The sequence below is a fragment of the Phaethon lepturus genome, unplaced genomic scaffold (assembly GCF_000687285.1).
Source record: "Phaethon lepturus isolate BGI_N335 unplaced genomic scaffold, ASM68728v1 scaffold16851, whole genome shotgun sequence".
Classification (NCBI taxonomy): Eukaryota; Metazoa; Chordata; class Aves; order Phaethontiformes; family Phaethontidae; genus Phaethon; species Phaethon lepturus.
The window spans coordinates 1242-13227 of record NW_010518597.1 but is presented as its reverse complement, the minus strand read 5'-3'; the positions used below and the strand labels follow the sequence as shown (position 1 = coordinate 13227).

The window sequence follows — 11986 nt, the reverse complement described above, 5'->3', positions numbered from 1 at the left end:
CATGTGCCAAAGGCAGCACAGACACATTTGGACAAGCAGAGCACAAGACTGGTGAACAAAATCCAGGGCAACTCAGGAGGGGCAGCAGCTCCCAATTCATCTTTGAGGAGTTTCTGTTTTCCAGGGCAGGGGTGTGTGTGCATGTGCAAGATGATCACTCCATGGGGTGCTTCCTGGCTCCTACTGAGATTTAAATAGTGTTGCTTTTTTTTCCTAAGTTAGAGACCAATTCTGCAACGCTGCCCTTAGAAAGCTTCCGACATCAGGTTTAGAGCAGAAAGGAAAAAGAAAGTGTCTCGCACTGAAAGCTTTCTGCATTGAAAAAAGTGTTTAGGAAACTTCTCTTGTGTCCTTCACTCTGTGCATTGCCTTCAGATCACCCTGTTTCTCTAGAATTTTCTCTCATGCTTATGTTTTTGTCCTGTGCTCTGAGCAGCCTTTTCCTGCTTACAAAGACTCCTTCTTGCTCATCCATCAGTTTGTCCTTCCGATCCCCCTCGTAGGAATTCTTCCTGGCTCTCTTCACAAGCAACGGGGGAAAAAAAATTCCAGGACTTGAGTGAAAATTTTGTTCTCCTCCAGACAAATCACTAGACCTCTCTCTGCCTCAGCCCCGATTCTTACCCTAAGATGGCATATACTAATGTAGAGCATTCCAACCTATGGGTGGGAAGTTCTAGGTATTAGTCTTCCTGGTCTTGCCTTCACCCAAGACATTTTCTTTCATGTAAATTCTGGTATCTCCTACCCCAGTAAATACTGGGCAGAGAATGATTCATAACATAGCACACAGCCAACAGGTTTTAGGAATGAGAGCCTCTCAGAAAATTAAAGATACTTACACTTTCAAAAGCAACATGACTCTAGAAGGGGCTGATGTACGACAGGGAAAATATTTAAGACAAGAAAAGCAGCAAGGAAGAGCGATACCACAGTTACAATCAGACTGCTAGGGTTGTTAAATGAGAGAATCGGCATAAAAGGAAAATGCATGATGAAATGACTTTTGCATATTTGGTAGCAGAAAATTCAGGAAAAAAATATATCTACTGACACTGTTCCATCTCCAGATGTCATAAAGGCACATCATCAAATGACAGGAAAACACCCACCACCAGTCACTAGAAAAGAACATGTTGTAAAGGAAACTTTGTTTGAAACAGGTTAAATCTGCAGCAGAGCATGCCCATCAGCTAACCCTGCTCTACTTGTTCGAAGGATCAAGACTGAGAGGATGGATTCATTGAACACTGCAGCATAAAGGCATTGCTAGAATTACTGGCCCAGGAAGGACCACCTCTGACCCAAACATCTGCACCAGCACATAAAGAGGTATAGGTTTCTTTTTATACCAGCTTTTATAGTATTTACCCCATTCAAAGATTTTGAAAGTACAGTTCTTCCTCTTTTTTGTTCCCTGTAAAATCTCTGTTTTTAAGAGCCACTTATTTTAAAAGCAGCAGATGGTAATACCATATTCTCACTAAAATGAATTATGTCTGAGTAAAATAAAAGCAGCTGAGCTCAGTCTACAAGTATCTAGTAGGTGGTTAGCTATTTTTAAAAGAGCAAAGCTTGCTAACACTTGGAAACTTTAAAAAAACAACCAAAACCCTAATTTGATCCTGTGTAAAATCCTATCCTTGTATACACCAAACTTTCATCTGCACTACTTTTAATGGTATAGAGGACAAGCAAGTAAAACAGCAAGTTACGTTTATCATTCCCTGCTGGGGTTCATGTGTGCTCTAGTAGAAAACATGTTACTCAGCAGCAGATACAGCACCAGAGGCAATACCGATGCAACATTATGGAAATTTAAACGCAGTCTGCTCTTGGTTGAAATGAGGTGATTCCTCCACTCAGTTCTTAAAACATTCAGAAGCAAGCTACTGCAAACTTGTGGAGCTTTTACTGATGTGCATTATCACTATAAAAGCCCATAAAGGTGACATTAAATTCAACATAGTTAATGTTATTACTAGTAAATAATGTAAGTGGGCACTTAATACTACAATTACTGCACATAGGGCGGGGGAAATCAAAACAATACATTGACTTCTACTAGTCACTTCAGAAAAGGTACAATGTTCTCTATTTTCAGCTAATCATTCTCCATCTGCAGCTATGAAACATGCTAACTGTCTGGCAGGTTCATATCCAACTGTTAGTTTAGTACAATTCAATTGTCTAAACATCCTAATAAAAAATTTGAACCAGCGAAACCCTGCCAAGCACTACAATGTCCTCAACTGAAGGACAACAGTAATGTAGTACTATGGCAATTCAGTTCTCACAATACATAGCCAAAGCGCTATCAGTAAATAGGGCTGCCAATTATTACTCACAGTGCAAGGCACCTCAAGTTTTCACCAATAAAATGGAATAAACATAAAATGGAATTTCAGATGGTGAAAACTTGAGCATCACAAACTTTCCACATACTAGATCTAGACAGCAGGGCAGTTAGGCAGTGTAGATGATATATTTTTCCTTAAGGTAAATTATGTTCATCATTGAAATAACTTTACACTGTATTTCAGAATGGAGCTATTAAAGTAAGTCATGTCTTTGGATATGATAGTCACCACTTTATCTGACCTCAGACACTGATGGACAGTATTATGTTCCTTTCTCTGTCCTATTTGCTAGGAGTACTATAATAGTTCATTCAGAGCTACAGCAATAGCTGTGTTACACCACCAGTCATAACAGTGCCTAGGTAAACAGGAAAGACTGCAGACTTGTAGTAAATTGTTTAAAATTAAGCTGTCTTTAGAAATTTTGGTACTGAAATCTTTTAGTTAAGATAAAGTGTTCACTGTGTCACATGAAACAGAAAATCACCAGTACTTACAAGACAAAAATAGGGCTTTATGGGTATTATAAGTAACAAAAGTCTTGAGTTTGCCTAGCTGAAGTAGTCTTCTCCACGCAAAAGAACTTTAGTAAAAGTCCACTGCAAAGAGACAGACTATGTTAAGGTGCACAGTATTGCTTAAACAGGTTAACTTCTGATTTTCAGAGCAGTTGCTAACAGGTTCCCCCTGCTTTTCTACACCGATGTAACTAGCTAGCACCAGCAATACTATCCCTTGGCCTGTAAAGCTCAGTTTGTCTTGAAATGGTGTCCTATCGCTGACATGAATAGAAAGGATTCAGCCATAGCAATCTTGTTCCCCTCCACCTTCAGTTAAGAGCCTTCTGAATAAGCAATTTCAGAAAAAAAAATCTGCTATTAAATGACTCCATTAGGCTGACAGTATCCAGATACTTCTGGAGATTAAGAACTACCCTGCAGAGAATGCTAACACCCCAAGTGGTACTTATGTCTAAAAATACTACTCGTTAACAAAAACTGGGTCTGACACCCAATACTTTCAGCTACTCATCAATAGACACAATAAGCAGTGAGGGACAAGATATCATCATCTCCACTGCTTTTGTTTCAAAGTCTCACTCTTCATCAGCTGTAGGACAGGGCTCTTACAAACCTTGCTGTTATGAGCAGTTCGTCTGTTCCTTTCACATGCATGATTTAAAAACTTAAAACCTTCAGCAAACTTTGGCCCCTAAGCAGCATGTAAAGGAGCACCATGGTGCTTAGAGCCAATAAAACTTAGACACAGGTGTGCACCCTGTCCCTACTGATGTATCTGAAAGGCAAGAATAGCAGTAGCAATTGAAAGACTAACATACAATCAACTATTAGTATATACCTTTGTTAACTGTTTGAACTTTTTACAATACTCTCGTCTATAAAGTTAAATGCTGGGGAACTTTAGAAAGCTCCTGCTTTAATCATGGAAGAGTCTATAGACATGTAGCATCTCAGTCTACAATTACAATTCCTAGCAGTCAGGTTAAGTCAACATTTATTTGACTACTCCTATATAAAGACAAACTGGTTTACAAATTCAAGCACAACCCAGGGGGCTCTACCTTTAATAAGAATCAGGAACTGTAATACTATTAGCACTTGGAAGAGGCTCTGTTAAGCAGTTACACATGGGTATATAGAGAATCCATGTAAAATTTAAAGACATCATACCTTAACTGGTCCAGGAGCTGGAACTATGCCGATTCACAAGTTAACATGCCAATGTCTAAGTAAATTCTTGGGCCTTCAAGATAACAGAAAAGCATACAGAGCAAGGATTTTTCCAAACACTGATTTGCAAATACCTTCAAAAACCTCAAACCCTAGAACGCGTTTGGCCATTTATTTGGCTTTAGTAGTAATCTGCAGTTCTTCAGTTCAAAAATCTTATTTACATGTCTTTTGGCACATTGATTGCCATGCTCAAGTAAAATTTTAAACTGACATTATACTGAAACTGCTCAAACTTCAGAGGAATTTCCTATTGTATTTTCCTATTACATCAAGAGCAGCAATTTAGTAGTTTAGGTTACCTGCCTTTTTTAGACCAGTGGTACCTTACCAGCACATTCCAAAGAAAACCGAGTCCTTTTGTAGAGCACCCACAGTCTAGAAATAAGTTCAGTCCTTCACGGGATTTAAAGCTTTATTTATAGAAAGTTCACTGCATTAATGGCAGCAGTATTTGCATTGTATTTGAACTCAGCACTATTAGGTTAATATTTACATTTAGATAACACTTAAACCAAAACAAACTAAAACACAGCCAGTTTTAGAGCAGACAGACATACAAGTTAGACAGACTTAATAGTAAAAGTAATCACAATTATTTCACTCTGGTTGATTTAGTCCAAAGGTCTATTATTTCTTAATCAGATTAGCAGGAAGAGTGGATTTGTCCAAGTCATCAAAATATGGATGGTTCAAGGCCATTTTGCCAGAAATTCTTTTTGCAGGATCATAAATTAACATTTTCTGTAAGAAAAAGGGAACACATTACTCCCTCATGAAATGGGAACTAAAGTCATGTTAAATAGGTAGATATTTAACCACAGTAATAATCAAGTAACCGTAAATATAAGTTTTCCCTCTATGTTCCATGAGTTCTCTTAAAGGGAGAGGTCATTGCCACCTACAAGTCAGTAGTAACATATAACATCCCAGAACACAACGAAATATTTATTCTCCCATTCAATAACCAAGCCCATGCATGTATCAGGGTACCATATGCACTGAACTAAATCCAGAACCAGGCATCAACTAGTCTCAGCTTCCCAGCTAAGGGAAATTAATAAGCTTTAGGCTGTTAAAGCCCAAAATGCTTACAAGGACAAGTTGTCCTATGCTTGTTTTGTTAAGCTAACATTGAGGAAACTGATGTCAAATTGCTTCTGCTGTTTACCTTTAAAATATAAGCAAGTGATCACTCTGTTACAGAATCCAAACAGGAAAGTAGTATACAAGCAGGTAGAACTGAAGAAACCCAGTTTGAAAACTTAGGTTTCTTTGCAATGTTATTTCAACTGAAGACTTCAATAAAGTTGATGAGAGCAAATAGAGGCGATACCAAGCCACTAAAATAGCCCCCAGAACTTTTTAGAATAGGCAAGAGATTTGTTTTGCTAGTAGTTTTTAAAACACACCTACAGCTTATATCATACAGCCAGGGGCCAAAAGAGGAAAGGAATGAAGGATTTAACTGTTTTCTAGATGTAAAGCTAGCAAAGTCTCTGCAAAGTCTTTTTGCTTTCGTTTTTCCTTAAAGGAAAGCATGTTTCAAATTCATCAGAATTCTACCAGCTGCTTCTCCCCCATCCCCACAACAAATTTATCTTCCAGAAAAAAAAACACACACCTTAACCAGTAATACTCTGCCCAGCATTCAGTCGTGACATTTAACTATCTTTAGACTTCATCCTACAGGGAATCTTCCAAGTTGATTTAAACCACTGAATTTGCATTTATATTCTCTGAACACCTGCCAAATGCAACACTATCACTATATTTAAGGTAAAATTGGACATACAAGGTTAAGTGACAGGTTCCCATTAGCTATACCTCAGAACAACAGTATCCTATAGCTAATACTGATATCAAAGGTTCTCTTAAAATTGACTCAGACAAAAAAGGCAAATTTCTCTGAAAATGGGATGCTGTGACATTGAGACTACGGGACTTCAGCTGATAGATTAAGTGACCATTTCTTCTCTGAGCAGTCTGGAACATCGTTTTTCCTGAAGCTTAGTGTCTGATAATCAAAGCTTTTGATGATGGCCATTAAATGCTTTGAAACACTGGCCACAGAAGTCATTTAGCTTTTGAAAGTCTTAAGTTTACAATCTCACTCAAGCAATTGTTCTTAACACAAAAATATGTTTTCAAAGATAGCTATTTTACATACTACTTCCATCTGCAATAGTCTATAGAAGGAGAAATGAACATTTTCATTGACATATCTGAGCTTCTGCTCTAGAATGAAACACTTTTGTTGCCTTTAGAGTTATATCACTGCTTCAGGCTTAGAAGTGCCATAGGAAACTTAAGTGGATTCTAGACACTTCAGAATTCAGCTGTACCACCATCACCAGGCATTAGAGGAAGCTAAAATTTCAACACTAATTTAAGGCAAAACTATACCAGATTTCACAGAATTTAATATGCTTTGAGACTAGCATTGTGTTAACACCATTTGAGGAACTAGTAATTACTTTTGCCTTTGTTAGCAGCACTCCAAACATTGGTTTTACACAATGAAGCCACAACTAAGCTCAGATGAGTACTTAGCAGGCCACGTATGTGACTATCAACAACATTCACTTGCCTGTTCAACTGATTTTTAGTTTGTAAATACAATCAGTAACAATTCCACTTCAAACTGACTTAATGATGCTGTCAGTGGACACAAAGGAATTCTTCTCAGCTTAAGTCAGTTATCTCTGTAAAACCATACTGCTACAAAGTTCAGAGAGCTATCCAAAACAACTACATGTTTAACAAATATTGTTCAGGTTGTCAGTCTGAACTGTGGATCTGTTCTCAAAGAAAAATTGTGAGAAATTGTGGTTAGTTGAGTTTCTTGGGTATATTTTGCCATAGCTATACTAATACAGGTAACAAACTACTTCGCCTGCTTTAGAACATGAGCCAGCTGCACAGCTAACTGCTGTATAAGGTTCCCCTTGTACCAAGATGGTTCTGAAGTTCCAGCTTATCTTAAGATCCACCCTACACCCCCTGTATGCAAGTCTGCACTGTATAAATGCAGCTTTAGGATAAGTCACCCAGGTACATTCTTATACATAGGTGCATCTAAGATCACACCCAACGTGATCTAAATGAGTCCACAGTGGCAGTACATGAGCTAGAAGAGCACTAAGAAAAGCCTGATGAAGAGCTTGTCAAATAAAAGCTTAGCATGGTACTTCCACTGCATAGCCACAGAACTAAAAAGTAAACTCGCACTAGACATAATATATACCAATTAAAAGTTAATCCACCACAGCCAAAAAAAATTCAAAATTTAAAAGCAATTGAGACAGACACTACAGACTGACTTAAACTAAGCCCCAGTTTCACAGCTAATCAATACATTCATCCATTTCCATCGTTGTTTATTCAGTTAAAGACCACCATGAAAGCTTAACCAAGATGAGCCCACCAAGATTAATCCACGTGCTACCATAAAAGAAAAACATTTCCATCTGGATCAGCGATTATACAGTCACATCATAACTAGTGCTGGCACCAGGAAATTGACCGCTACAGTTTGTGGGCAGGAACCTTCACTTCACCTGTTTGTAAAAGCCCATTCTCACTTTCCAGTTGTACCTGACTTATTAGTATAAAAAAGCTGAGGCTTAATTGCTTAATTAGAAAAAGTAGTCATCTATTATTTATGAAAGAAGTGAGTGAATACCACACAAGATGTCAGTTCTACAAAGAACAGCCACTCATACCACTGCTGATAGTTTGAAGATCTCTGTATCTTCATTCTAGCCAAGACTGATTAGTATAGCTTTATGTATTCTAGAGGATTTGAAACTATCTGTTTGGTTTCTTAATCAGCAGTTTAAGAAAGACTACTTACGGACAGCAGATCCAGTCCATCTTCATCTAAGTTTTTGACATGTGTTCCCAGGCTGCCAGGTTTCCATTTTGGGAATGTGTTTTTATAATCTTGCAGGGATTCCACTTCAGGCCATACCTCATTGTTGGGGGTACCTAAAGCTCTATGCAAGCATAAGCAAAATACTGAGCAGTTTAGTCCAAAACCTGTATGCATTACTATGATTTTAGTAAGTGCACAGCACTGTTGTGCAATGCTGCACAAATAGCAAGGAAAGGTTCAGCCTGACATACCTGAAGATTCTGAAGAGCTGGTCAATCTCCGAGTCCCCGTGGAAAAGGGGCTTTTTAGTTGCCAGCTCAGCAAATATGGTACCTATGCTCCATATATCTACAGGAGTAGAGTAACGTGCAGATCCAAGCAACACCTCTGGAGACCTGTACCAGAGTGTCACTACCTATTGAACAAGGAAAATTTTTTGGTTAGGTTGTAGAATCAGGTCCTCCAATTGACCACAAGCACAATGGCTCATTCATTATTAAGCAGCATTCACAGGTGGGTTTTTTGGTTAAAATAATAGCCAGTGCTAAAAGTTTTAGTAAAAACACTAGTTTCAAACTTTGTTTACAGATAAGCATAATGAACTCCATTGCAGTAGTTTCTACTGCCAGCAAAGCAATTGCCACTCTACTTCCCCAAGAGTGGGAAGCCTTTAGCACCTAGCCACTAAAACCCTCAAGAAACTCTAGCAGTTTGTGAAGCAAAAATGCCCTTATGAGACAGTGAGCAACAAGTTCTGTCCCATCTGATTCATTGTCAAGGTAGTAGTGAGATTCATAAGATGCTTTGGAACCTTAGAGTAAAAGCACAGTCAGGGAGATGGAAAGCCATTGAGTAAAACAGAACAGAAATATAACTTCTTTGACACTGTTAGGTTATGACTTCAAAAGCTCCATGATTCTTTTTTAGCTGTTTCATATTCAGTTACTACCAGGAAGCTAGTAAGCATTGTCCAAATCACCAAGAGGATGTTCCAACTCACTCACTTCATGAGTGTATACCCGCACTGGAATTCCAAAGGCACGAGCCAAGCCAAAGTCTGCCAGTTTAATCACTCCCTTGTCATCTATTAAGAGATTCTGAGGTTTTAAGTCTCTGTGCAACACTCTTCTTGAATGGCAGAAGACAATACCTTGCAAGATTTGATACAAGTAACTCTGTGGAGAGGATGAAGTGGGAGGGAAAAAAAAGAAGGATAAGTAAGTAACCTTATCCTTAATAATAAGGATAAATAAGGATACATAAATAAGTAATAAGAATCAAGTAACTTTTAGTGTTCTGCAACATAAAGCTGCTCTCTTACATTAGCTCTCCCCATAATAGTAGAAAATGGAGATCCAAATCATTGCAGATATTGAGTTAATATCAACCATAAAGCCACACAAATTAATTCTTTACTGAAGCTTAGTTTAAGGCAGCTTAATTTCAGTAATTGAAAGAATTTGAAGTGGCATTTGAGAGCAAAACTCACATTCATCTTCTTATCAACAGCTGCTTCTTTAACCTTTCATTTCTCCTCAAGGAGTTTACTATACTGAAAATAAGGGCTGCTTCTAGCTTTGTAGGTCATCTTCTTTAGATTAATTTCTATCTTACTATATTAAGAAATTGTCATCATTACCTTAACACGTGAACGATCCAAATATTGGCCAGATGGAATAGTATCCAAGTATTTCTTGAGATCCATGGAAAGGAATTCAAAGACAAGGTACAGTCTTGAATCCTGCATGAGAACATCCTGAAGACTAAAAATTGAGTATACAATCAACTCCATTGCAAAATGCATGGACTCATGGCTACATTTCCCCTCTCAGCCGGGATACAAGCTGACATTTCCAGGTTCCTGATACAAAAGCCTTAAAAATCTTGCAGTCTTCAAAGATCAACAGACTGAGTTACACTGTCATCTAGAAAATCAAGTATATCTGAAATAGTGTCAGACTGAGATAAACACTCTGTATGCTTCCTCTTAAAACTTACATTCCCTTATGCCTAGTATCAGACACAGGAAGTCTGAGGAAAAAATATTGTTGCCTTTAAAAAAAAAGATTGTGGGTGTTGGTACCTAGCTTCCTCTTGAAACTGGCTTATTACAGCAGAGCCTGAATTACTGGGAGGGTTTAAGTGGTTATTATAATAGGAACCTCATAGACACAGCAGGATTTGCACAGGTTTATTAAGTATCTCCTTCATCCTTAAATAGTTTATAAGGGTTCCTAAACCCAAGCATACATACATTGAGACACTGCATGGCTGGACCTTGGCCAGTTTTTAAGGCGCATTAGAGATAAAGTGTTTTGCTGCATCCAAGAGCAAGTAACTATTTTGTGGGGAAGACAATAGCTGCAATCAATTCTGCATGTCAAGTAGTCACTGGTAGAAGTTTCACTTATAGCTCAGATGTGCCAGCTATGACAGCATCATAACACAACATATAAATCTCTGCTACAAAACAGCAAGAAGTGATGGATGACAGAGGCTCGCATAAGATCACTGAGGTCAAATGATCTATTCCAAGGTGGCAAATAGAGTTCTGAGGCTGAGTAAAGTAACAGCTTCAACCAGTTTTCATGAGGTACATTGTCTCCTTTCTGACAATAACCACTCTGAAGGTAATTTACATGAATTACAAAATCAACAAGAACTTGTTAGATTCCTAGAATGGGAAAAGGCAGCATGTGGAAGTTTTAATTAGCAAACTGGTATAAACACAGGATTTGGGACTACAGCTATTTGCTGCAATGCAGACACTGTATTAAGCAGAGTAGCTGTCACCTCACTAGAATGGTGGAAAAATAATTTCTTATCTGAAGCGATCTAGCGCCCTTCAAAGAGTTTAGCTAAATACCAGTATATCCATACCAGACTATATTGGGATGATGCAGCTCTTTTAATAGAGAAATTTCTCGGATAGCAGTACTTGGAACACCTTCCTCCTCACTTTCTAGACGTATTTTCTTCATTGCAACCACTTGGCCTGTGGTTTTGTGCCGACCTTTATACACAACACCATAGGTACCTGAACAAAAAGACAGTTAAACACGTACAGGAAAAGACAGCTTCAGGTACAGATAAGTCATAGGAAATAAGAATTGCTAACATAGGCAAGAGTCCTTGCAATCAAGTATTTTTTAAATTATTTTGCTTGATTACGAACTACTACCAGGTTTTGGCAGTTTAACCATGCAATAGTTTTGTTCATTTAAAGCATGCCACCCATAAACAGTATCATTTGTTAGGACAGGGTACTCAGTAGCCTAAGTGTGAAACTTGAATATTTGGAAGATAGAGTTCTAAAATCGAATACTGTTTGAGTTTCAGGTTGATTAACTTTCAGGCAAGATCACTATACCTCTTCATCCCCGAGGAGTTATGATTTTGCCATTGATACATCATATTAAAAGATTAAGGGTTTAGCTGTAAAAAAACTAGCATTCCTTCTGCAAACAGAGATCTATCCATCCATTGGTCAAATCTATAGAAATACCTCTAGCACAATCCTCAGTGCAGGAGAGAGGGTAGTGCTGTAGGTCTCGGCAGAAGCTAAAATTGGAACCAGTAGTAAATCTCAAATCAATAATCTATTTTAATCATTAGTGTTCACAGAATTAGAACCCTCAAACTCAGACAGCTTAAGTATTGTCTTTTCACCCTTCTTGAAGCATTAATCCTGCAGATTAAGCTCAAACAAGCTCATTTCTTTCAGGAAGAAAGATTCACGCACAAGGCTTCAGTTACAAAGCTTTGTTGCAAGATCCAAGCCCATACATTTTGCAATTACCTTAGAGAACACCTTCTCAGAGTAACATACTGCAAATTCTCAAATCTACATCAGGCTAAAGCATTATAAAATACACAGTCTTCTACACTTGACATAGGCTGGATTTCCAGTGAAAGGGAGTTGTGACTAACAACTGCATTGAAGCAATCATCTTAGTGCCTTATAGTAAATTAATTGTTAAAATTCACATCTCCACAGA

At 38.0% G+C, this 11986-nt stretch overlaps 1 protein-coding gene across 4 annotated transcripts in view; it reads right to left on the bottom strand.

Annotated features, from left to right (window-relative positions):
- Positions 1-4520: 4520 nt before the first annotated feature.
- The window catches only part of CDK1 (cyclin-dependent kinase 1), an 8087-nt gene continuing 621 nt past the window's right edge, over positions 4521-11986 (bottom strand). The window contains exons 2-7 of one of the 4 annotated variants that reach the window (XM_010296788.1): positions 10869-11025; positions 9628-9751; positions 8993-9163; positions 8240-8403; positions 7968-8109; positions 4521-4855 (exon numbers count right to left, since the gene is read on the bottom strand). In XM_010296788.1, coding sequence (XP_010295090.1) covers positions 4742-4855; positions 7968-8109; positions 8240-8403; positions 8993-9163; positions 9628-9751; positions 10869-11025 — 872 coding nt within the window. In that variant the 3' untranslated portion in view covers positions 4521-4741. Of the gene's footprint in view, positions 4856-7967; positions 8110-8239; positions 8404-8992; positions 9164-9627; positions 9755-10868; positions 11026-11986 lie in introns of all 4 variants that reach the window. The other 3 variants (XM_010296789.1, XM_010296791.1, XM_010296790.1) reach the window with 3 other exon arrangements.